The sequence below is a fragment of the Prionailurus viverrinus genome, chromosome F2, assembly GCF_022837055.1.
Source record: "Prionailurus viverrinus isolate Anna chromosome F2, UM_Priviv_1.0, whole genome shotgun sequence".
In the NCBI taxonomy this organism is placed as follows: Eukaryota; Metazoa; Chordata; class Mammalia; order Carnivora; family Felidae; genus Prionailurus; species Prionailurus viverrinus.
The window spans coordinates 21,368,346-21,395,367 of NC_062578.1; the positions used below are offsets into that span (position 1 = coordinate 21,368,346).

The 27,022-nt window shown below is 40.3% G+C and overlaps 1 protein-coding gene across 6 annotated transcripts in view; it reads right to left on the bottom strand.

Moving 5' to 3' along the window:
• Positions 1–27,022, bottom strand: part of EYA1 (EYA transcriptional coactivator and phosphatase 1) — a 220,537-nt gene that overhangs the window by 40,473 nt on the left and 153,042 nt on the right. For all 6 annotated transcript variants that reach the window (XM_047842334.1, XM_047842331.1, XM_047842330.1 and 3 more), the window contains one exon: positions 16,092–16,181. In XM_047842334.1, the coding sequence (XP_047698290.1) occupies positions 16,092–16,181 (90 nt within the window). The remainder of the gene's footprint in view (positions 1–16,091; positions 16,182–27,022) is intronic.

Consider the following 27,022-nt stretch of genomic DNA (forward strand, 5'->3'; position numbering starts at 1 on the left):
CCCATACTCGACTCCACCCCCCTCCTCTGGGCTTCCCCGAACTCTAAGCTCCTTGAGAATAGGAATAGCTTCATCTTGTTTGCCGTTATCACGAAAAATAGTTTTACAGAATCCATTTGTGTCTTGCCTCAGATATAAAGTTTCAAATATTCTCTTGGATTTGGAGAGAGCCCTTATTGGCAATTGCTGCAAGGACCTTGGCCAATAATGAGGAAGGGCTTCTGCTTAGGACCATTTTAACAGGTATGCGATTATAAGTAGAATGAAATATTCATTCCTGCCAACTGAAATTTAAATGTTTTTCAGTATAGTTTAAAGAAAGTAAATGTTATAATTGCTGCTTTAAAAAGAGAAGATATTCGGGGCGTCTGGGTGGCTCAGTCGGTTAAGCATCTGATTTGATTTAGGCTCAGGGCATATCTCACGGTTCCTCAGGTCAAGCCTTGAGTTGGGCTCTGTGCTGACAGCAGGGAGCCTGCTTGAGACTCTCTCTCTCTCTCTCTCTCTCTCTCTCTCTCTCTCTGCCCCTCCCCCACTTGCCCTCTTTCCCTCAAAAGACATAAATGAAATTAAAAAAGAGAAAATACTTGTGTTTTACCCCAACCCTACATGTTCTTACTACATACGTGCTAAACACGATCTTTCAACTGTTAATTTTCCGAGGTACTGATTTTTTGCTTAACAGATATAGCTGATCTCCAGTCTAGTAGGGTTGCAACATGTGTTTAAAACAAACAATTCCCACCAACTGAAGGGATATCTTGCACATAAGAGCTCCCTTTAGCTTTCTGACAAAATGCCAGTACCAGGAGATAATTCTCAGTCAATTATTTTTGAGGCGGTGAACAAATCTGCAAAATAATGTTGATAAAAACATGGCATCCTCTCCCCTGCCCTGACCCTCCACCTGCCTTACAAAGGAGTAGCACACAATTAGCAGTGAGAAGAATCCAGGATTTAGAAAGCGTTTCCTTAGAAATGCTGTTCGCATAGAGGCTCCATTGTAACTGCACTGAAACAGGAGAAGTCCCCAGGGACTGCAACTTAGACACATTTTGGGGAAGCTGAAGTTACAGGCTTTCTCTTGCATTAGTCAATCTAAAAAAAGGAATTCCTCTCTGTACTAAACAAACTTCCTATGCAAGTAAATTAGTAAAATCAGACTTCACAAAACAGTGACTCTTCCCCCAGATTGAAGATTAGTAAGCACCTGTCAAAATCAAGAATCTGCACGAAAAGCCTGTCTTGTGTGACACCAACAGGTCGATTTCACGGGAGTTTTTAAATAGACCGACAGCCATCCGGCCAACTGCGGGCAAGCTGACGGGGTATTTCTACTCAGGAAGGGGTGGTCCTCCTGTTGACTGAGGTCCAACAAATGGCAGGCACTGGGCTGGAGCTCTAGATTCTGCCATTTCCTAATAAGCCCCCGGGTCATCTCTGAGGCTTGTCAGGTTGACTGTGTGAAGGTCACACATCGGTCGGATATGAAGACTGAACTCGGGGTCTTTCCATCTCTGAGGCGTTCACTCTTTCCGCAGAGCACACCACCTCCCCACAGCTTCGTCCTCCGAGTAGAGAGACTATGGCAAAACCAGGAAGGCCGTTTATGTCATGGGCAGGTTGACCATCAGTTGGCTAGAATCACCCCTGTGGCTTCACAGGAGTCATTCCATTTTCTGAATCAGGAATCTTCAACCTATATTCGGATTCTGGGTTTCCAAACAAAAAATTCACAAAGGGACCGCTCCTCTGAGATAACTTTTTTTATTCAGTGCATTCCTTCTTGGCACATCTTAGCCAATCGCAAGGGCGATGGCTTCAAGCTCAGTTCTCTGAGCTGCAGACCTGCATGCCGACCACTTGCAGGATGTTGTACACTTCAAATCCCACATCTCAAAACCGAATTTAGCATCTTCCTGCCAAAGCCAGCTAACTGTCCTGGGGTTTTAAACCGCTATCTGATGAGTCAAGCCAGAAAGTACGACTCTTGCTTTCCTCCCCGCGACGTTGAACATATTCCCCAGTCTTTCTAAACTACACTCTTAGCTTTCGCATCTGCCCCTGTATTCTGTTCTCGCAGGCAAACCCTGGTGATCTCCCACCTAGATTATTGACGCCCTTGACCTCGCAATGCCATTCATGCCCATGGTAATGCTAAACATTCTGTAACGGTTACCACTGGCATTCTATATGAAATCCAGCTTCCTTAGCAGAGTGTACAAAGCCTTCCGTGACCTGGCTCTAGTCTCCCTTTCTATCCTCTTACCTCACAACTGCCCTGCGTGCACTCTGTGCTTTATACCTACTCGAACTAAGTGCCTAAATGCCACATGCTCTCATGTCAAAGATCACTTCCTTGGGCAATCATTTTTCTGACACACACAGCCCTGGCACCTTGCTCTCGATCTGGGTGAGCCATCCTGCCTTTGGACTCTAGTAATATCCTTACATATCCCCATCACCGGGAATATCATTCTGCGATAAAATCGTGCTTTTGCTTTTCCGTCTCCACACAGCATCTGGGCTCCTCAAGGGCAGTGATATATTTCATCTCTTCTCCTCTATGCCTTGTATAGTGTCCAGAATGGAGTAAGCAGGAGTACATTTACAGCATATCAGCTCTCCTTTGTAATACAGGGGCAGGAAAATATTTGTCTATTTAACAGTAGGAATTTACAAGCAAATGTCTGTTCACTGCCTGCCTATTTATCTACCTCCCTGTCTATCTTCCAACTTTCGCAAAGCAGATGTTAGGTTGCTTGAGTAGCTACTGTTTGGAAGACAGTGAAAAACAAAGCTTTCAAAGAACAGACGGCGCCTGGGTGCCTCAGTCGGTTAAAAGCGTCCGACTTCAGCTCAGGTCATGATCTCGCTGTTCCCGAGTTCGGGCCCTGCCTTGGGCTCCGTGCTGACAGCTCAGAGCCGAGAGTCTGTTTCGATTCTGTGTCTCCTTCTCTCTCTGCCCTTCCCCAACCCGTGCTCTGTCTCTCTCTCTCAAAAATAAATAATATTAAGAAAATGTAAAGAATACATTAGAGAAAATGCCATTATTGGGCTTTGCCGTATCACATCAAGGTGTGACAGCACCGGGATACTCTACCTCCTTTATGTTGCTAAAGAGCAACGGTCAGCTTAGGAGACACAGCTAGACAGGTTTTAGTGCAATGACAGCTGTGGCAGGAAACGCTGGCTTCAAATTTGGCTTTACCAAAGCGGCTCTGGGCAAAAATCACTTCAGTTCAATTTCCCACATATATAAACTGGAGATGGTAAGATGGAGTTCACAGTGTTGAGGGAGAATCAAAGTCAATGCTTTTTTTTTTTTTTTTTTTTTTTTTTTTTTTTTTTTTTTTTTTTACTGACAGGAGGAGTTTCCCTGAAGCTTGCTGCTCTCCTGTCTTTCTTACTTGACCAAGGGAGGACCAGAACCCAAAGCCCAACAGTGCATCCCCACTGCCACCATGGGGACGTACCCAGGGACAGGCTTGCTCTGCCTGGTGAGGAGACTTCAAACAAGGCAAGGCTCTGCTCCACACTGTGGACTACCAGAAAGTTCCATGAGCCATCCTTCAATCCTTCCACGATCCGGAATTGGACAAGGAAAGGAAAACTGATCAGCACGAGCAAAGAAACACGCGTCTTTTTGACACAAAGCCAGCATCCTCGTCTTCTACAAAGGAGCGGCACAGCATGACAGAAGCCAGAGACAGTAGCTATTTAACTGCCAGCAGTGAATCTCCTCTCGTGGACCTGGGGGTGGGGGGAGGCTACGAATGAAGAAAGGGCAAGAGAAGTACTGTGTGATGCGCTTGGAACCAGCTGCATTTGCAAATTAAATACTGGCAGATTCGTTGTTGTTGTCGTCATCGTTTCTAGTGTGATTAGTGTTGGAATTCTGCATGGGGATTATGGCAGCAAACCAGCTACTGTCTCTTTTCCTTCACTCCCTAACCCCTCCTGAAGTCACTCCCTCTTCTTCCTCCATAGCCCTACTGTCTCGGGTTTGACACGTAGAAGACACCCGTAAACAGTAATAGCCTAGATTTCTTCAACTGCTTCCTGTGGGCGGGTGCTAGTTCTGTGCCCTTAATGATATAGAAGTAGAGAATCCTCACAAGGACCCTGTAAGGTGTGTACTATCATCATTCAATTTTAGAGACAGGAAATTAAGGCACAGAGGGGTTCCTCCACGAATGCATGAATTCATGAGCTCAAGTTCTGCTATCTTTAGCACTGTAAGAGAACAAATCACATAAATACGGGGCTTTGAGTCAAGGTGGAATAGCTGAGTCATTGATTGACTATAGTCCGTAATCGGCTAATTATAGGAAATATTAACTATCGAAAATAAAAATAAATAAAACATATTGTTGTATTGGTGGCAGATGGTATTAGACCACTACTTGGAAATAAGTCTTTTTTTATTGTAGAAAATATTTTTGTAATTTTTTTCTCAAAGTTTATTTATTTATTTTGAGAGAGAAAGAGAGCACAAGTGGGGCAGGGGAAGAGAATCCCAAGCAGGCTTTGCACTATTAGCACTGACCCTGATGTGGGAATTTAACTCACAAACCGGGAGATGGTGACCTGGGCCGAAGTCGAGAGCCAAATGCTTAACCGACTGAGCCACTTGGGCGCGTCTGTAACATTTTTAATGTAGCGAACCCTGTATCTTTTTTTTTTTTGATGTAAATACCTTTTATTTTTTTAAACCTTAAACTGGAAGCACACTGTATGATTTATAACATACCTCTTCCATGTATATTGTATTTTGGCATTAAGAACTTTGAAGATATGACTTTAAGGAAGGGGCATTAAAATTTAACATCTTGGACAATCTAAATTGTTTTCAAGGTTGTGATTAATCATTTACTTGTAAAAAGTTAACTTTTGCAAAATATAAAAGCAGGCGTGCTCATTGTAGACTATTTAATTCGAAAGTTTTGGAAAAAACTAAAAAAACATATGAGAGCCTTCCATGCACCAAGTCCTGTGCTAGAAACTTAGGATGAGGGCGGACAGATCATGGTGTCTGCCCTTAAGGGACTCCCTAGTTGGGGACAAAGAGCAGCAGACAGGAAACGGTAGTAACAGAGTGGCAGGTGTTGTTCCAGTGAGAACAGCTTCCTCTTAGCACTACCGAACCCCAGTTGCCTGCCCGCATCTGAAGCTGCCAATTCTGCCTTTCTTCTTATCTTGTGTTCCGGATGCCACCCATCTTCCCTTGCGACCCAAGGACTTCCCTCTCACAGTTTCTCTCTCTTTGCTACCACACATCTTTTCTCTTCCACTGAATTATTCCCACTGAGGCCCAACATGTCTAAACATCTTCCGTGGAAAAACTCCACGACCTCCCTTGATCCTCTGATCCCCTCCATACACCAACCCATCTCTCTACAACCTGTCACTGTAGACACTCAATCCTTCCTGACTTCACTTTGTCAACCCTGGTCTTCTCCTCAAACCGCTCCAACTGTCTTCCTGCTTCATTGAAATGGTGCTTATCAGAGTCATTAACGGCCAAGATTCTTGCCGAATCCAAAAGCTACTGCTCTGTTCTCGTCTTACTCAACTTTGGTGGCAATTGGGACACAGCACATCATCCCTTGCTCCTGAAATGCCATCCGCTACGTTGCTGTGATACCCCATACTTTTCCACCCCCTTCACTGTCTATTGCTTAACACATCTCTTGGAAGTTCTTTTTCCTTGGTCCTGTTTCTGATTATTAGAGTGTCTAATACTCAATCTTAGGCCCTCTTCTCAATTGGCACTCTTTCCCATAGAAGAGGTCTTTATGACTTTTAAAGTGATATCCTCAAGGGGGGCCTGGGTGGCTCAGTCCGTTGAGCGTCCAAGTTCAGCTCAGGTCGTGATCTCACGGTCTGTGGGTTCGAGCCCCACATCGGGCTCTGTGCTGACAGTTCAGAGCCTGGAGACTGCTTCTGATCCTGTCTCCCTCTCTCTGTCCCTTTCCCACTCTCACTTGATGTCTCACTCTGTCTCTCAAAAATAAGTGTAAAAAAAATTTTTTTTAAATAAAATATCCTTTAATTTGCGTCTCTCCTCTGAGATTCAAACCTATAGGTACATAATTTCTTGACTTGGATGTTGAATATGTATTTCAAATTAATATGCTCAACGCAGAATTTTTGAGTACAACTCCTTCCCCACCCTCCTCACCACCCCAAACCCACTCCTCCTCATCTCAGATAATCCACCACCCATCTGGTTGCCCAGGTCAAAACCTAGTGGTCATCCTTCATTCAGCCTTCCTTCTCCTCCAACCTCTGATCCCTTAATCAAATCCTGTCAGTGTTTCCACTAAATTATACTGTAAATCCTGCAACTTCTCACCATGTCCAGAACTGCCGCCATCTCAGCCCAAGGCTATCTGGCTGGCTCAACGGTCTCCTAATTGGTCGCGTTGGTTCCAGTCTTGCCTTTCCTCATACGCTAATCAGGCTGAGCTTTTCAGAATATAAACATTTTAACATGCCCATGTTTAAAACTCTCCAATGGCTTTCTACTACAATTAGAAAAATCATCCAACTTTCTCACCACAGTCTACAAGGTCCTTCATGATCTGGACTCTGTCACTGTCCCCCCATTCACTCTGTTGCAGCCATAATGGTCTTGTTTATTTCTTGAAGGAGTGAAACACATTTCCACCTCAGGGCCTTTGCACTTGCCACTGACTTTCCAGAATGCTTTTCTGTAGTTGTAGCTATTTCCCTCCCAACTTCCTGGTTTCTTCACAAATGTCCTTTCCTCAGGGATACCTCTTCCTGAACATCTCAGCTAAAGATGCCCCACCTCAGCTGATCCATCCCTTATCCAATTACTGTTTCATTTTCTTCATATTTATTTCTACATGACGTTATTTTATTTACATAGTGTTTATCTCCTACTTCCTCTACGGAGTGCCAATTCCATGAGAAAAACCTTAACTCAATCATCACTGTATTCTCAGCATCTAGAACACTATGCCTGGAACTTAATAGTTGCCCAATAAATATGTATTAACTACTGAATAAAGGCAGCAGCCACAAGATATAGAGAGATTACAAAATGCTATGAGCATCTCAGTTCTGGAGCATTACAGAGAAACAGCATTTGTGTGTGTGTGTGTGTGTGCGTGTGTGTGTGTGTGTGTGTGTTTAATGTTTATTCGTTTTTGAGACAGAGAGGGGGACAGAGTTCAAGCAGGGGAGGGGCAGAAAAAGAGGGAGACACAGAATCTGAAGCAGGCTTCAGGCTCTGAGCTGTCATCACAGAGCCCGACACGGGGCCCGAATTCACGAACTGTGAGATTATGACCTGAGCCGAAGTCAGACACTTAATTGACTGGGCCACCCAGGCGTCCCAGAGAAACAGCATTTGTAAACCCATTATCCACACTGGCAACTTTTTAATATATTTACCTCTAGCTAGTTTTTAATACCAGATACATTAAAAACAGTAGTATGATTTATTTTGTAGACTTATTTTTAAATTTTATGTCGTAACATATTTAAAAAATATATTTCCCTCCAGTTTTTTTTTTCAATATGCCATAATCTTTTTTAAAAAGTTAAACTTTGTTTTCTAGAGAAGCAATAGACCTACAAAAAAAAAACTGAACAGAAAGCAGAGAGATTTTCCATGTGTACCTTGTCTACATGCATGCACAACCTCCCCTACTATGGACATCTTAGAATGTATCTACACTGACACATCATTATCGCCCATAGTCCATCATTGCCATTAGAGCTCACTCTTGGACTCTTAAAAACTGAGAACTGAGGGTTGATGGGGATAGGGAGGGAGATGGGGTGGGTGATGGGTATTGAGGAGGGCACCTTTTGGGATGAGCCCTGGGTGTTGTATGGAAACCAATTTGGCAGTAAATTTCATATTAAAAAAAATAAAAGAGCCCACTCTTGGTGTTGTGCATCCTGTGGGTTTTGACAAAAGTACGATGTTGGGCATCCACCATTGCAGCATCACACACGACAGTTTCACTACCTAAAAATTCCTCTGAGCTCCCTCTATTCATCCCTCCCTCCCTCTAACCCATGGCGACCAAATGAACTTTTTTACTGTCTCCATAGTTTTGCCTTTTCTAGAATGTTAAATCACTGGAATCATCCAGTCTATAACCTTTTCAGATAATAGGGCATACTTTCGAACATTAAGTTACCCTGTACTGTACAGCCTATATTTTACACTTGAAATGGACCATGAATATTTTCCTTCTATTTTTTTTTTCAACGTTTATTTATTTTTGGGACAGAGAGAGACAGAGCATGAACGGGGGAGGGGCAGAGAGAGAGGGAGACACAGAATCGGAAACAGGCTCCAGGCTCTGAGCCATCAGCCCAGAGCCTGACGCGGGTCTCGAACTCACGGACCGCGAGATCGTGACCTGAGCTGAAGTCGGACGCTTAACCGACTGCGCCACCCAGGCGCCCCTCCTTCTATTTAATATAGTCTTAAAACAATCTCCAATGAGGATGCTATAATTTATTTCATTCCTTTTTTTTTTATGGGTATTGAAAACATTTCTGTATTTCAGAATTAAAAAAAAAAAAAAGGCCATGGGGAGATATAGTGTGGGCGGAGAGAACTTCTAGAAAGTACCTGTCTTGAGTTAGCGTCTGTCATTCAGTAGCTGTATGAGCTTAGACAAATTTTAGTTTAATCCTCCAAGATTTGCTAGGCTCCTCCACAAAATGGAGATAATGATAGTGCTTTTTATCATAGAAACCTCAGGGTATTAAGTGGAATAATGTATGTAACGTATTTAGGACAAGGTCAATGACCGCTTATCACTATGTTATCAGTTATCTGTCTACAATTCTCTTTTCTCAGAATAGAAGCGAAAAGTGGAATTACTGAGTAAAAAAATCAGCACATTAAGCTCCTGAATACATATTATCAAACTGCTTTTCTGAAAACTCGTACCAATTCACATCCTTATCAGCAGTGGACACAAGTTGTTTATCTTCCTGCACTGTAGACCACATCACTGATTTTAAATCTTTGCTGGTGTAATGGGCAGGGGCTGACCACTTACTCTCTGACATTTCTGATCACCAAAAGTGAAATCTAACATCTTTCCTTCATGTGTGTGGACAATTTGAATGTTTTCCTCTTGTGAACAGTCTGTCCCATGTTCTTTGCTCATTTCTTCTACTGAGCTATTTCTTTATGTTTTTTCTTAATGAATTGACATCGATTCCTTATCTTATTATATGTGTGTGTTCATTTAACACATACAAAAGTTTTCTAGAAGTTGGGGCTGTGTCTGAATGATCTTTTCTCCCCCTGGTTAGTCCAATGCCAATGTAGGCCAACACAAATCTTCATATCATTATAGAATTCTAAGACATTTACTATTTGGTTGAGTTGGATGCTTACTATTACCACTTTCGGACAAAAAAATTTTAGGTATTTTTGCCTATCCTTTCAAATGGACAATTCTGTAAAACTGTTCAAACGTGTTACAAAAAGAAAGGGAAAAAATCTTTTATTCAAATCCTTAGATCTCTCAGTAAGATGTCAAAGTTTTATTCATATATTTCTTACAACTGCCTCTTGTATAGGTTACTTATTATTTTTCCTTTTAATTTTGTTTTCATTTTGGTGTTGCAGTTTCTGCTACTGTAAAATTATAATTAAAATTTCTGCATGTCTGACTATAATACAAAAGTTATGGATTTTTAAACTTAATTCTATCATCTTTCACTTTTCTGAAGCTTATTATAAATTCTAAGACTATTCAAGTTTATTTCAGCTTTTATGTATATCAAATTTTCTGCAAAAACAATCATTTCCATCCCTTTCATTTCATTAGTTATAGCTCATGTCTTACTGCGCCCCAGATTCCTAAAATAATGCTGAATAATAGTCCTGACAGAGAGCATTTAATTTTTTTTTTTCCTTTTGTAATGACGATGTGTCTCTCTTATTTTACTGCTAAGTACAATGTTGGCTGTCAGTGTAAGGTAAATACCTTTTATTATGTTAAGCAGCTGTATGCTTTGACTACTAACCTTCTGATGAACCTCACAATTGACGAAGTCCTTGAATAGATTTTTATATATCTATTTCTTACTTCACATAAAAGAAAAATATAGAATCTTGTAAGAAATGAAGAAACAGGAAGAACACTTAAAATTATTCATTAGTAATAATAACAAAATACGACATTGCTTTTCAGCCATCAATTAGGATATAGTTAAATTCAATATTCATTTATTATATCTAATAATCATTTGTTACTCAGAAACTGTAATTTGCCCTCTAAACTCAGACTTTTGCTGTTAATCTTGTTAACCAAGGAAATGGACAAGACCAAACAACTTACCTTAAGACACAGGAAGGCAAACACAGGAGACTTAACTGCGGAGAACAAACTGAGGGTTGCTGGAGGGGTTGTGTGTGTGTGGGGGGGGGATGGGGGGGTGGGCTAAATGGGCAAGGGGCATTAAGGAGGACACTTGTTGGGATGAGCACTGGGTGTTCTATGTAGGGGATGAATCACTGGAATCTACTCCTGAAATCATTATTGCACATTACATGCTAACTAACTTGGATGTAAATTGAAAAAAAAAAATTTTAATAAAATAAATAGATGAACTTTCTTTTCAAAAATAAAGACAAAGAAGGCAAAGTCAACTCTCTACTCTCTTCCATGGGCGAGGAAATAGAAATCGATTCTATTCTAAGATAACAGATAAGAATTCAATCTAAGTCATTTAATGGTCAAAACGTTGAAGGCGATATTCTGGTTGTTATGAAAGATGTTACCAGGAGTTTAAAAAAATATGATACTTTATGTTTGCCAAATGTATAAGAAGGAAATAAGAGCACAAAAGCCTCTGTACAGAGCTGAAAACATGCCATATGTGTATATGTGTATGGGTACATTTGGAATATAATACTGATAATGCACGCACATTTTCATACAGTTGCTCTTGGCTTGTGGAAGGGACTGAAAACAGAGAACAGCTCAAAGCTCTTCTCGAAGCGTCTTCTCTGGAAGCACCCATGAGATGCTTTCTCAGGCAGCAGCAGAGAACCATAATTTCCAGCACCCACCACAAAAGCTGGACTCTTGGCACAAGAGTTCCTTTCCCGCTTATTTATAGAGAATAAGGCCCTTTCTAGGTGAATTATATTTTTCAACTCAAAAAAATCAACCTCTGAATTAGCTAAAATTTTACACTTTTGGCAACACAGGCGTTAGGTCACTACAAAACACGTCACGTGAAATCGAAACTATTGAGCATTGGCATGGTTGATACTTTGAAGAAAGATTTTTTTCGTAGGTAAATACAAATTTATAAATACTATATACTAAAATAATTAACATATGATACCCTAAGGGTTAGAGTCATAAAGTATTATTACAAATTCAAAGACTGAATGAAACCAAGGGGCAAACTAATTTCTTTGCTTTATAAGAAAAATCATTACAACTCCCTTCCTTTAAACCACAGCATTATTTAGAGACTGTTTTCAGCAGCCTTCCACAACCTTTGCCTCACCAAACCCAGGCTAGCCTCTACGGAGACCGGAACTTTCTATCCCAAGCCTTTTCTTAATTTTTTTTTAATGTTTATTTTTTTGAGACAGAGAGAGAGAGACAGAGCATGAACAGGGGAGGGGCAGAGAGGGAGGGAGACACAGAACCTGAAATGGGCTCCAGGCTCTGAGCTGTCAGCACAGAGCCCGACGCAGGGCTCGAACTCACAGACCGCGAGATCATGACCTGAGCCGAAGTCGGACGCTTAACCGACCAAACCACCCAGGCACCCCTATCCCAAGCCTTTTCTTTGTAGAAAAGGTAAAAACAAAGGGGTACCAGAAGCAGGTACTTAAACGACAGATCTAGGACAGGAGTCTACATGGCAAAGACTCAAGAAAGGACTGAGGCATTCATGTGAATCCTGACACTAAGGAATCCTCTGGTCTGTCTCAACTATGCAACACACTAGGAGAGGGAGAATGCTCCAATGGAGCCCCACACTTAACTAGATAAGTGTGATGTATACAACCCCTTCACGTGAAGACAGAAGGATGAGGAGCGTTCCTGCTATTTCCCAACCCTGATCCCTGCAGTCAGGGAGTGTGCTCTGGGAGCAGAGGCCCGTGAAGGCCACCACGTCACCAGCACCAGTTAGGATGGCAACCGTAATGCCAGCTCAGTGATACAACTTGACACCCGACAGAGAGCAAGTTCAACACAGGCTTACACCTTATTTTTAGTTGACTTATATGAAATAGTCTCCCTGACTGTGGAAAAAAATCTAGCGGGAGAACTGACCAATAGCAAGTTAAACTGAAACGTCATCGTACACGAAAGGCCTTTCCTCACTCTGCCTGCAGGCTGCCTTTCAATAAAAACCCAACAGAAAGAACTCTTTCTCCATTCACTCGGAGTCATACTTTGCTAAAGAAGCTGAAGAAGAAAAAAAAAAAAAACACCTCTAGTTCCATACCGTCACTCATAAAAAATGACTTCCATATAAGCATCATCACATTGCACGCGGAGACCCTTTGGTAAAATGATACGCGGGATGTTAAATAGTCTTAGAAATAGGAAAGCCAGAAGTACACTATGGAAGTAAAGTTTAAACCCTTCTCTGGGAGTGGGGGTGGGGGGGTGGGGGAGATATTATTTCCTTTGAAAATTACGTCTCCCTGTCACTCATGTTCCTTAACATGTCAAATATTTTTCAATGGTACCAAAAAACAAACAAAAGAAAACAAAACAAAACCCACAAAATTTCTCCATTTAATTCCCTGCCCTCCACCCCACTCTGCTCCGGAGTGTCAACACAATTAATTTAAATTGTGACTGCTTTTATTAAAAATTGTCACAAGGGGCACCTGGGTGGCGCAGTCGGTTAAGCGTCCGACTTCAGCCAGGTCACGATCTCGCGGTCCGTGAGTTCGAGCCCCGCGTCAGGCTCTGGGCTGATGGCTCGGAGCCTGGAGCCTGTTTCCGATTCTGTGTCTCCCTCTCTCTCTGCCCCTCCCCCGTTCATGCTCTGTCTCTCTCTGTCCCAAAAATAAATAAACGTTGAAAAAAAAATTAAAAAGAAAAATTGTCACAAAATGACGTGACACACAAGACTTTTAAAACTAAAATGATTAACTGTTTTAGTTCTTAAAGTACAAGTAAGGCATTTCTAAATTACTTTAAAATGATATCCTAAAATTTGCTAGTATCTCCAGAACGATTTGAAACGTATACTCTGATAACACAAAAACTGTTACCAGAAGCCTCTCACAAGTGTGTGTCATTATTCAGAATCTCTTATAAGCCAAAACTGTGAACTAATCAAATTATACAGAGGGGTGGCTGGCAAAAAAGTTAACTTTTTAAAAGAAAATGAGGCCAAATGTCAACAATTGGAGTTCGGAAATCACACTTCCAGCTCAACAATAGATCATTAATCCCCTTGAAATTACCTGTATCAGAGATCTTAAAATGTTAAAAACATGTCATTTAAATACATTAAAATATCCACGTCTCGGGGCGCCTGGGTGGCGCAGTCGGTTAAGCGTCCGACTTCAGCCAGGTCACGATCTCGCGGTCCGTGAGTTCGAGCCCCGCGTCGGGCTCTGGGCTGATGGCTCAGAGCCTGGAGCCTGTTTCCGATTCTGTGTCTCCCTCTCTCTCTGCCCCTCCCCCGTTCATGCTCTCTCTCTGTCCCAAAAATAAATAAACGTTGAAAAAAAAAAATAAACAATACTTCCCAAAAACAATATAGGTGTTTAAAAAAAAAAAAAATATCCACGTCTCTTACTGCACCACATTGCTCATTAGAGTGTGAAATTAGGCATTACCACACCATTTCTGCCTGATGAGATAATTTTGGTTTTCTTGGAAATAGAATGCCAATACATTTATTTTTCCCAGGAAATAACTCTGCTTTTTATTTTGAAAGAAACTAGTATTTGCAATGACCAGCCCCAGGTCTGAATTACCAAAATATAAAATGAAATACTGAAATAAGTTTAAGAACCAATTTATTTTTAAAATATTATGCAAATCTAGAGCAAGTAAACAATTTTCAAAGACAGAGGTTAAATGGATCTTTGATTTATACTTTTGTTGATACCTTTATATTACTCTTAAGTAAAATAACATAAAACTAACTTTTGTAAGGTTATAAGCTTCATTTTTCTACTGTTGCTTTGTATATTTGGTTGAATTATATCTTTATTCCCTTCTCTACTGTACATAAGGGAAAGTCCTTACGCCAAGAACAGAATCAGACATTTTAATGACTGCATCGACCCCCAGTTCATCATTTTCTTTTTGTCTCAGTTTGGGCTTATGGAAAAACTATATCCCCTACATCTCTAAACTAGAACTTTCAAGATGTACTTTTCCATGGATTTGAGCGCTATTTTAGATACTCTGTATACAGTTCACTGTGAATAATGTCAGTAAACAAATGAAAATCCAGCTATGTTATATCAAAACCAAGTTTGGAAGTTTTTGGTCTATATGATACCGAATTATTGCTTTGGCTAACCTCTCACTTTTCACCACAATAGTTTTGCCACTGCATAGACAAGCTTTGGCATTTGTAAGAAGGTAAAATTTGAAAGCAATAGCAAATTGCTGCTAATTTCTTCTTGATGGGTGCTATTAACACCTATTAACATCAGTAAGAGTAACAAGGTTGTACCCAAGACAAAATATCAGCCTAGTCTGTATCATTAGAAACAAATGGAAACTTAGGGAAGGAATTTTAATATACCAGTAAAATATGGAATTTTTTGTGCTGTTCTCTTATGAAGTGAATCACAACCATAAATCAGAAACAGCTTTTGAAAATAAGAATGATTATTAAGCTCTTCTAAAGGCAACTCTGAACTTGTCACTCACTGGGAATATTTCTACCTTAAAAAATAGTAATGCCTTACATGTAATTTCCTTAAGAAAAGCAAATACTTTAAAATGTGAAAAAAAATTGTATTTTACCCTAAGTGTAAAAATAAATATTTCACTAAGGAATGGGAAAAAATGAAGCACATTTAAATAATTTTATTGCACCGAAAGTTGCCAATTCGTCTACGAGTAGTTTCATCGCAGATGAAAAGAAATCAAAATACAGGACAGATGTTGAACAAACCGCATTTAAGTTCTGTCACACTGGCATTTTTCAAATGATTTTGGCTCATCTATTAAATAAGGTGTGTTTTGCTTGATTTCGAAAAGGGAAACATCAGGAAATATTTAAAGGCCAATTGCTGCCCATTAACTTTGATCAGTAAAAGTTCTATTTGAATCTCTCAGATTCTTCTGTCTGAAATAACACACATTTATAAAATCTACCAAAACAACAACTTGATGATTAATGCCTGTTGGCAGCCTTACCACAAGCTTGCTTAACAGCAGGATTTAAATAAACAACTGTCTCTATTAAGAAGAGGGTGAAATGTAGTCATAGTCATGTTTTCTCCTAACGGTGATATAAGAAACAAAATTCTCTAGGCTTAAAAACGCCGCTAATCGAGATCATCATGTTAGACAGTCCCTGTAACAAGTTTAATTAACCATCTTACAGAAGTTCCTCCCCAAATTACAATGGACAAATGAAATCATCAGCAGTTTGACGTAAGAAATCCTGGCAGTCCAAAGGGCAGAGGCCTGACTAAAATATTATACAATCGGGCCAACCAAAAAGAAAACCGTAGGACTCCATAGGCTAAGAGGCTGACAAGGAGAGGGTAGGCCAGTGTTGCTCCTTCTGTTGGATTCTGAAGGTTACCCGTCTCAGTGGTAATTACGTAGCTGAGAAATCTGTAGCATAGGCTATCAACACAGTTTAATATTTAAGAGTTTTGACATCAAGTTTTAATCCTTACCAAGGGTCACATGGCATCTAACCTTGAAACACAACAGCCCAAGTAAAGCAAAACAGAAATACCACGAAGGCAACCATATTACCACATAATCAGTAATGAATGGAATCTCATTATTTCCGTTACACAGTCGCAAAATATCTCACTGTTATTGCAAGACCACTCACCGACTTCCAGGCACGCAACATGAAGTGTGTATACAATAATCAGAACTTACTTCTAAGTCGTTGAAAAATAGATGTGTGTCTGCCAAGTTGAAAATCATTTCTTCCATGCGCAGTCCAAGGGAAACTGATGTAGGTGGATCCTAAAAGAAGAATTTTTCAGGTCAAGAACATATGTACTTCAGGTTCATGGAATACAGTGTCACAAGAAGAGGGAGTCAGTGCAAGGAAGGGCCAAGAGCAAGGGACTCATCGGGAGGGTTGGCCTCCAGCTGCTCCTGGTGGACGTGATCCACTCTGTGTGCAAACTTCAGTGACTTATCTTATTTAACAAGTGACCCCAATGCTGTTGGTACTTTGCATAATGAAGAGATAATTTGCTGCTTCAAATATTACAATATAAAATCTAGGGTTACTTAGGCATATAGAGTAGAGGAAATTTATCTTCACAGGTGTGTGTCAGGAGCAAGAAATTCACAGACTGGAGAAGACACTGTGTATGTTACGCCATAAACCAAGAGTATCTAACAGGTCTGCCACAAATACCAGAAAATAGGTACAATAATAGATTAATTTCAGAAGGGTAATAAATACTAATTTTACTCCAGATGATAACTATCATTATTTGTTATTTTTTGGGGCTGTCGGCCAATTTGGGGTATACTCACAGTAGGAAGTTATAGCCACTCTGAGCAACAGGCACTATGCCCAGCTCAGAGAGCTGATCCTGACATTCATGCGACACCATCCAGTTACCAGACAGCCAGGACCATACCAAAGGCACGGGGGCGGGTTGGTGGTTGGTGGGGGGTGGCAGGGTGGGGGTGGGGGGAGGACCAGCATCCTGAAATGTACATGCAAAGCTTAAGTCTTGGGTGCTACTGATGATCAGGCTGTCTCATACACTCCATATCCACATGACATCTATGGGCACTGAGATGAATTCAGGGGCTGTGGAAATAGTTGCAGTTTTCATGGTGTCACTGTATTTGTAATGTATCACATCCAGGAAACAACATGGTTCTTGGCGAAGACCCTGCATAACTAATCAAGGAAGAAAACACGTCCACAAAGTCTACAAAGCTGTAATGAGAGTTTTGGAAGGTTTCACCGGCATTCTAACAGCAATGTTGGCTGTTACACGTCCGACATTTTAAATGTTTTCAAGCAATAATTTCTGATAGCCTGTTTCATTGTTACATCAAGCCTCTGGAGTAAGTACAGAGTCCACCTGTATCATCACTTAACTAGGGAAATTATAAGTAGAAGAATTATGCCTTCACATATGTCACCTGCCTACTGGGGTACACTTTGTGTGCCTATACTCTCTGACATAAGACTTGCACGTTTTCTGTTAGGTCTTCTGAACACAGCATCTTCATTCCAAAGTCTGTGGTCTACTCCCTACTGCCCATATTTCTATAGTCTACCAAGCTCTTGAGTATTCTCAAGTCCCGTCTCTACAAGCGCTTCGGGAAAGAGCCTCAAGCATTGGAGGAAGAGCCCTAGACCCAGGGGCCAGGCCTTACCTTGCTCTCCCACTTTGGGGCCCTTACCTCACCGATCCTTACTTTGCTCATCTAATAAATCGGATGGCTAACTGGCAGACACGTTGTTCTCACGCAGAAAAAAAAAAAAATTCTCGTCTCTTAATCTGGCACTGCTAGATGCGTTTGCACACCGTGGAGAGAGCAGGGGCCCGGGATGGAGGGATGGGGCGGGGACTCAAAGGCTGCCTGCCACAGGCCAATCAGCTATGGCCAGGGAGGTGGAGTCAACACCGCCCCACCCCACCCACTCTGCCAGCACTGCCTCCACCATGTCCCCTCCATCAGTCTACCTTTCAGGAGTCCCAGAGGACCGACAGCGAAGGGTCTGGGAAAATATGGCAGGATGACCTCGCTGGTTGGTCTCAATTGCTCTCTTCCCCAGGCCTTCTCCGCCGGCTGACTGACAGTGGGAAGGAGGCAGAGAGCACAGTACTGCCAAGAGTCAGGGGTTAGATTGGCAAAGGGGCAAAGCAAACACCCCAGGGTTTGTAACAGGGCAGAGAAGAAAGAAAGAGAGACCAACGGAATGTCTAAGAGCTGCGTAGGGAAGGACAAATAAAAACACGTCCCTCAGATTTCCGGTTTGATGATTCATATTCCTCAGCATTCTTTAAACTGTCCCTGTTTAATACCACCTAAAGTCTATGAAATTCCGGAGGCTGCAGACGAATTTAAAAGTTTACCCATAAGTATAGAGAAACTTCCATTGAATCTTAGTTTTATAGGAAATTGCTCACTCACTTGAATGCTAAATCAGTAAGTGCGCTGGAAAAAGCAAATGCTCAAATATACCCTAGAGCAGAAATAACCAGTAGGAGAAGTTCAAACAGCTGCTTCTAAAACAAAACACCTGACCAAGGTGTTTACTCCCTCTAGTTCAGGCCAATAAAAATACACCGACTTGTCTCATAACCATGTCAATGAATCTTTTTATGTGGCAAGATGGAAGAGACTCACCACATTTATTTAATTGCCAAATCGGGAATTTATGTGCCGGTATCGTTACTTTTGAAAAAGCTTTATTTCTCCTCGATATGGTTGCATATTATACCACCATCAAAAGAATTACTCCATTGTTTGTTAATATATAGCATATTTTAACTTTACTTCATAAATTACAGTAATGACTTGCTAGTCGGAATACCAATAAATTTTAAAGGCTTGTTCAGTCTTGTGGTCAAATACAACACAGATGTTGGCCTTATTTACCTTTTAATGTCTTTCTCCTTTGTTATTAGTGGTCATTCCTTAACAGTTTTTATACCTGCCACTCCACAGTATTGTCCTCAAACATTTACTACGCCAAGAGAGCAACTGGGCAGACAACTGGAATGAGAGATTTTTAGACTAGGAAGGGGCTCTAGTTGAGGGCAGTGTTTTTCAAAAAATTTAAAACCACAGTCTGTAGTTAAAAATACATTTTACAGGATGAGCTAGTAATCTCTCTCTCTCTCTCTCTCTCTCTCTCTCTCTCTCTCTCTCACACACACACACACACACACACACACACACACACACACTCTTTCCTCCTCTCTCCCCATCCCTACCCCGCCCCCCATCATCCCTCCTCCCTTCCCTCTCTCCCAAAGAGCTTTAATGTAAATTTGTCAAAACAAGACGTTACTCGCTATGTGGAGTAGTGTACTCTGATAATTTCCCACTTCCTGGCTCACTAATGTATCACGATCTACAGTTTGAAGGGAAGAACTCTAGAATATACCCACTTTTGATTTTAGGGACAGGGAAATGGAGTAGCAGCAGTGTTGTGATCTGCTTAAGGTCAGAGCTGTCAGGGTGCAGAGCCACCTCACCCAAAGTGGTTTACCTAAAAGGAAACTACCAGAAGGGCAAATAGATAACTGCGTTCATAGATTTGCTTACACTGGCGTCCTCATAATGAGGTTAAATTTCACTTCATAAGAATCTTTTAATACGTTCACATTTTTCAAATATGTCTGAAACAAGTCAAATGTGACAAAAGCTAACACTGAACAGTTAATAAATTAGTCATAGCTTGATGGCTTATTTTGGCATATTTAGAGGAAGAAAAAAACCCACATTTTTTTAGACCAAAACTGAGACATTAAAATCACCACATCTTTGGCTTAATCTTTTCTTGTGCTTTGCAATAACAAATTCCAAAGCTGTAGTTATAAAATAGTTGCTTTTGTAAAACCATTTTTTGTTGTATCACTTCAAAGAAACATGTCATTTAAGTAAACATTGTTGCCAAATGTTTCTTTCTTTCTTTCTTTCTTTCTTTCTTTCTTTCTTTCTTTCTTTCTTTCTTTCTTTCTTTCTTTCTTGAACTTGACCCTCTGTGGCACTTGCCACTGTTGTTCAATATCTTCTTGACATTTCTTTTCCCTGTGCCTATAACACCATCAATATTTTTTTGGCATCTTTCTAGAATCTGAGTATCCATCATCTATCCCTTCAATGATGTGGGTCCCTGGGACTGTTTTTATCTATTCCTCACTGTGGGTGCCTGCCTCACAGACCACAGCACACTCACGGCTTCAACCTTCACGCCGCTCCCTTCTGCTAGATCTTAGATCTCAACTCTGGGCCCACATATCAATTACCTATTGGCCATTTCTAGCTGGATGTCCCATATAGCATCTGAAACTCAATGTGCTGCAAGTTGGATTTGTCATAGTTCCCCTGCAAACCTACTGTTTTCCTTCTTTAGGTGAATGGCAACCTATCAGCCCCAAACCTTGGCATTCTTCTAAACGGCCTCTTTTGACCCTACATCAAATCAATCATGACATCCTGCCACTTGGATCTGGAATTCATGCCTTCCATATATTCACTGCCACTTCCCCGCCCCCCCCCCCCCCCCAGGCACGTGTCTCCTATGTGAATATTTGCAATCACCTCCTTCCCAGGGCTCTATGTCCAGGGTCTCACTAGGACAATTTCACTCTCCTATCCCTTTTAGGAAACATCTAAACACTTCAACAAGTACAAAAAGCCCATAAACATCTGACTGTCCCTTACCTCCCTAATATGGGACCAATTTATAGTTTTTCAAACTATTTTTTTTGTCATGAAATCTTTTCTTCAAAAGATGACTTAGGCAGAGGCCTTATGTAAAAGACGAGGGACTCTGATGGTCATTCTCACCAGGGACCTTAAAACACCTAGGGTAGGGGCGCCTGGGTGGCTCAGTCAGTTAAGCGTCCGACTTCAGCCAGGTCACGATCTCGCGGTCCGTGAGTTCGAGCCCCGCGTCAGGCTCTGGGCTGATGGCTCAGAGCCTGGAGCCTGCTTCCGATTCTGTGTCTCCCTCTCTCTCTGCCCCTCCCCCGTTCATGCTCTGTCTCTCTCTGTCTCAAAAATAAATAAAACGTAAAAAAAAAAAAAATTAAAAAAAGAACAAAAACCTAGGGTAAAGGATCAGTCTCCCTTGATTACCCACATTAGTATGCTGAGGTCTCTGACTGAACCTGCATGCCCTGAACTCCTGCACAGTTTCTCCCATCGCCTCTTCATCAGGTAAGAGTCTCATCCCTGACTCTTTCCAGCCTGGCTCACTGGCTGCTGGGCCAGTAGGTGTGTTATCATCTAAGGAGGGCAGAGCCATAGCCCTACATCCTTATCTCTATATCCCTGGGACCTCGCACAATATGCCTGGCACAGGGCTTTCCCAAAGTTTGGCGGAGGGATAAATGAATGAAAAGCAATAAATAGGGTATTTCAAATAATTCCAATAAAAATATTAAATGTGACCTTTAGTTAGTTGTTAGCATGCAGTATTGGTTAAAAAAAAATCCACAGATACCTACCTAAGGGGGAGGGGGGCACTTTTTAGTCCTAAAATGATTCTACCTACATAATATAGAATTAAACATATTCATTAGAAATGCAAGATTAATTTGTACTGATGAAACAGCAGCCCATTCTTAGAACCACTGCTTATAAAGCCTTACCTATCTACTTAACGAAGTGGAGAAACTTAGCATAAAAGCAGCACGCAATTGTTTATTTTTTAAATTCAGTAGTGGTATGCATTACAACATTCAGCAAAATATGTTCTTGTGTGCTCTACAATTTAGTTCCTTCGTAAAAATTAGTACAGTGAAGAGGTTCAGACAGAGAAAATAAAATCAAATGCTTAGGCATTTTTCTTTATTTTAATGAAGAAATAGTGTCAATTTACCATAGCTCTTCTGCCCAGGACATTCTCCCACTAGAGACCTTCTTCTCAAGATGTTCCTCACCAAAGCAACACAAATAGCATCCAACACCGCACATACACACAGAGAACTGAAATTTAACCCTGCTCTTAAATTATGTTGATAGGATATTAAATTGCAAATGTCTGCTTAAAGTCAGGAAAATAAAGTGAAGGAACTTGATGCAATGTGAGGCTACCCACGGCTGTTGCCTGTTAAGTCAAAGGCAATTATGTCTACTGAACAGAAAGCAACATTTAGTTGAAAAATTAAATAACAATGAAATCTGCTGAGCACAGACCCAGACCTAAAACAACTGTTTTGCTTTCATCCTTTATCAAGTGATCTTTAATTATCCCATGGTCTCAAGATCTTTTCCTCCTGGTTCCAGAACACAGAATGCTCACAGAAACTCAAGTTATTATCATTCTATGCTGAAATCACCAGCATTACCCCTAGCCCATTGTCATTTCTTTCCTTTTATTAATTTTTTTTCAGGCTGATCACTAGTCTACTAGATCACCATGTTATAAAAATGCTTAAAAGAGTTAAAAGAAATTCTAGACAAAATTAGTACACAGAAATGCTGAAATGCCATTAAATTCAGCCTGTAGAGAGATTTAGGTCTGGCAGTCTTGAATTCCCGTGCTGAAAATCTATAATCTGTTTTGAAAAAAAGAGTGCCTGTAAATACAAGTGAGTATGGGAACATCAGAAGACGAGGATATGGTCTCTTGTCGCCTGTCTTCATGGCATTTGATAAATTTTAAGGGTCATTAAATATGCAATCCATAGAAATTCAGAAATTTGATTTTCCTGAGACTCAGCAACCAGATGAAGACACTGCTGGTCCTGCGAGGCTGTTCCATTTGCTTCTACACGTCAGTCTAGGAATCCTCTTGGGATGACTAGTAACGAAACTGTCTTGTACACGGCACTTACAACATAGCCATCCAGCTCACCTCTCGACTGAACTGGGTCTAATACTAACTAGGTCTAACACAAGCATTCTCGGGACCACTCTTTCACTACATGCCACAAGTTTCTTCTAAAACACTTTTGCTCACAGCCTGTGGGCAAAGAGCTCTTGCACAAGGGCAGAAAAACGTTGAAAATGCACACTTTCATAATGGTCATGCCACAGGCTTTGCAGTCGTAGAGTTTAGACTGGGATTCTAAACTTTGCCATTGACGGGTTGTGTGGTGGTGGTCAGGTTCAGTTACTTACCCTCTGAGCCTCAGGTTCCTCATTAGTAAAATGGGAGCAAAACCAGCATGTGTGAGAGGTTAAATTTGGTAATTTATTTGAAATTCTGAACACGGTACCTCGCAAGTAGAAAGCTGCTGATGCTACTTCAACTGGCAGTAGTGGAATTATTTCTATTCTTACTACTACTACTCCACCAATAGCTGTAGGCCAATCTAGACACAGGACTCCATGTTCTTCCATAAAAAGATGCATTAATATTCTGAATTCAAATTGCATGTGAAGTTCAAGCTATTCAATAAGGGCAACCGTAAATTCCCCATGCCAATATTTTGAGATGACCATGTTTTCAAGAGCACGGTCATTAGTAAAGCTGATCTGCACGGAAGCTAAACTAGATACATTCAGTGTTGCTACTCCCAGGAGGGCTCGTCATTGTTCTCCCAAAAATAGCAAGTAAGCTTTTTGGGACAAAGTTGGTTGTTATCACTAGGAAAGACGACCCAACACTAGGAAACCAGCAAAAGATGTTCCATAATCTGAATATCTAGGAACTGAGTAGGAGATAGAGTCATTCACTATCAGTTGAAACTTAGAGGTGTTCTTAAAAAAAAACAAAAACAAAACAAAACAAAACAAAAACACATACATCACTTGCATAGTCAAGCAGTGTGATCCTGAATTAGTCACAAGTACCTGTTAGCCCATACCATTTAATCATTAATAGGTTAGACTTTGTGAATATGCACTTAAGTATAGTCCAAATCCACTGCTGATAGCCAATTAGCAAATGACTTGAGAGAATAGATCTTGGCAAAATCTTGACCCTGCCCCAGTTTATCAGCAAATGGTTGGTATTGATACATGGCAATAATCAGTAATTACTGAGGTATATTCCAAATTTAGTACTTTCAATGTACATAGTCCCTGAAAATTTTCAGAGCTCACAAAATGGTGCTGTACCCTAGCATTTCAAGAATGACATAAAATTTTACAGAGTTATTGCTTGTGGTAGGGTTAAAAGATAGAATGTGGAAGCATTTTAAGATTATCAGAATAATATGAAATTATCAGGTATCATAGTAAGAAAGAAAAGTAGGGTCTTCTCGTTCAGTTTTTCCACAAACAGAAACTCTGATGGAGTTATCTGACTGACTCCTAAGAGAAAGGTATTCCATTCTTCAGCTCCATGATGTGGGCACAGCATTCTTTCCCTAATGTAAATAGCTAATTACTTCCAAGTCAAGATTACACTGTATACACATTATACATAAACCTCTGTTAAATGTTATTCTCACACTGAGATTGGCAAGGAAAGTACTGGCAGAGAAAATGCCTAAGGCTAGACTCAAGTCTCAGAAAAGACAGCTGGACTTACCTTTAAAACCAGCCGCCAAGCATCAAGCACATCTATAGATTAATCACACTGAAACTATGTCTGATAAATTGAAATTCACTATACTACTGAAAAAATAATACAGAAATATGGCAATTCCCAGTTTACTCAGCATGAGCTACTGAGGATACCTATGTGTCCACTAGAGGTGACCAGAAAGCCTTAATCAAGCATCTTCAGTAATAGCTATTCAAGAAGAGAGTTTTGAGAAAATCTCAAAATTAAGGAAGTGGTTTAGATTCACCTAAAAACTTTGCCTCACCAAAAATAGCTATGGTCTAGTTATTTGCCACAAAAGCTGTCAATCATTTTATTTCTGTGGTTGATCTGCATATACTTGCTGAATTAATGAACTTATGGTTCAATTACCATCACCACCGCCCCCCCACACACACACATACAACTCAAGTTTTATCCTTCCTAATGAACTGTCTTTGAGCCAAGAAGAAAGGATATACAGGATAAGTAAGAACACTGTATAATGGATTGTGAAAGGAGACTGTCTAACTAGAATACTAAAGTTTTAAAAATGGCAGTAACCAGAAATTATGCACCTTTTACTGGAAGGATATCTCCAGCTATGAAGTCTTGACCCTCTCCCCCCGGCCCCCCCCCCAGCACACACACAAATCAAATCTGAATCTAATTAAGCTTCTAGATCTAGCTACTAATTTGTAGGACATACAAGGGAAAAGAAGTATGTGACAAAGGAACACAATGGAGATGCGGTCAAGAAAATCCAAACTCCCAGGAACTCTACAGGGCAGACAGTCTGGTTACTTCAACAGAAATACACAAGTTTAGAAAAAAAAAAAAAGATTGAGTGAGAATCTACAGATTAAAAGACACTTGAAAGACATACAGTAAACTGTTAAAAATTATAAAACCATTGGAGAAAAGCACTTTGCAAACTAGTAACAGAGATAGAAAAAAACTATCTCAGCACAGAAGCCATAAATGAAAGCCCACAGGTAATAGCATATTCAATGATAAAAGTCTGGATGTCTGAATGCTTTTCCTCCATGATCAGGAACAAGACAAGAATGTCCCACTTTTTTTTTTTTTAATTTTTTTTTTTCAACATTTATTTATTTTCGGGACAGAGAGAGACAGAGCATGAACGGGGGAGGGGCAGAGAGAGAGGGAGACACAGAATCGGAAACAGGCTCCAGGCTCCGAGCCATCAGCCCAGAGCCTGACGCGGGGCTCGAACTCCCGGACCGCGAGATCGTGACCTGGCTGAAGTCGGACGCTTAACCGACTGCGCCACCCAGGCGCCCCAAGAATGTCCCACTTTTGACATTTCTACTTCATAGAGTGCTATAAGTGCATTTAGGTTAAAAAAAAAAAAAAAAAAAAAGAAAGGAAAAGAAAGAAATTAGGTTAAAAATTAAGTAAGTAAAAGGCATCCAAATAGAAAAGGAAGTAAAACTGCTTGCAGATGACATGATCTTCTATGTAGAAAACTCTAAAGATTCCACATACATACACAGAATCTGTTAGAACAAATGAATTCAGCACAGTTATAGGATAAAAAACCAATACGCAGAAATCATTTCTATATACTAATGATGAACAATCCAGAAAAGAATTTAAGAAAATGATTCAACTTACAATAGCACCAAAGGAATAAAACTTAGAAATAAACATAGGCAAAAGACTTGTACACAGTGTACTTGTACATTGAAAACTACCAAAATGTTGGTGAAATCAAAGAAGACCCAAATAAATGTAAAGATATTCAACATCCCCATGTTCACGAAGGGAAGACTTAATATTAAGATGTTAATAGTACCCAGTGGTTTATAGATTTAATGTAATGCCTATCAAATTCTCAATAGCAGTTTTTGCAGGAATATAAAAATCCATCATAAAATGCATATGGAATCTCAAGGGACTCTGAATAGGCAAAAACGTCTTGAAAAAGAACAAAGTTGGGTCTCACACTTCCTGATTTGAAAACTTATTACAAAGTCACAGTAATCAAAACAGTTTAGTACTGACATAAAGACAGAGATACAGAACAAGGCAATGTAACAGAGATTTCAGAAATAAACTCCTACTCATGCGGTCAAATGATTTTCACCAGGGGTACCAAGACCATTCAATGGGGAAATGATAGTCTTTTCAATAAATGGTTCTGAGAAAACAGGATATCCAAATCCAAAAGAATAAAGTTGGATTCTTACCTTGTTCAATACATAATATTTGAAAATTAACTCAAAATGGGTTAAAGACCTAAAAATTAAGAGTCAAAGTATAAAACTCTTCTGGGAAAAGTTTCATGACATTCCTGGATATTACATTAAAAGTATAAACAACAATATAAAAACAAGACTATGCCTGAAAACTTCTGTGCATCAAAGAACCCAATTAACAAAATTAAAAGAGAACCTATGGGTTGTGAGAAAATGTTTACAACTCATATATCTAACAAGAGGTTAATACCCAGGATATATATTAAAAAAAAACTCCTACAATTCAACAACAAACAAACCCAAAGAGTTTGATTAAAAAATAGGCAAAAGGCTTGAACAGATATTCCTCCAAAGAAGGTATGCAAAGAGTCAACAAGCAAATGAAAAGATGCTCAGTAGCACTAACCATTAGGGAAAGATGAATCAAAATCACAATGAGGTACCATGTCACA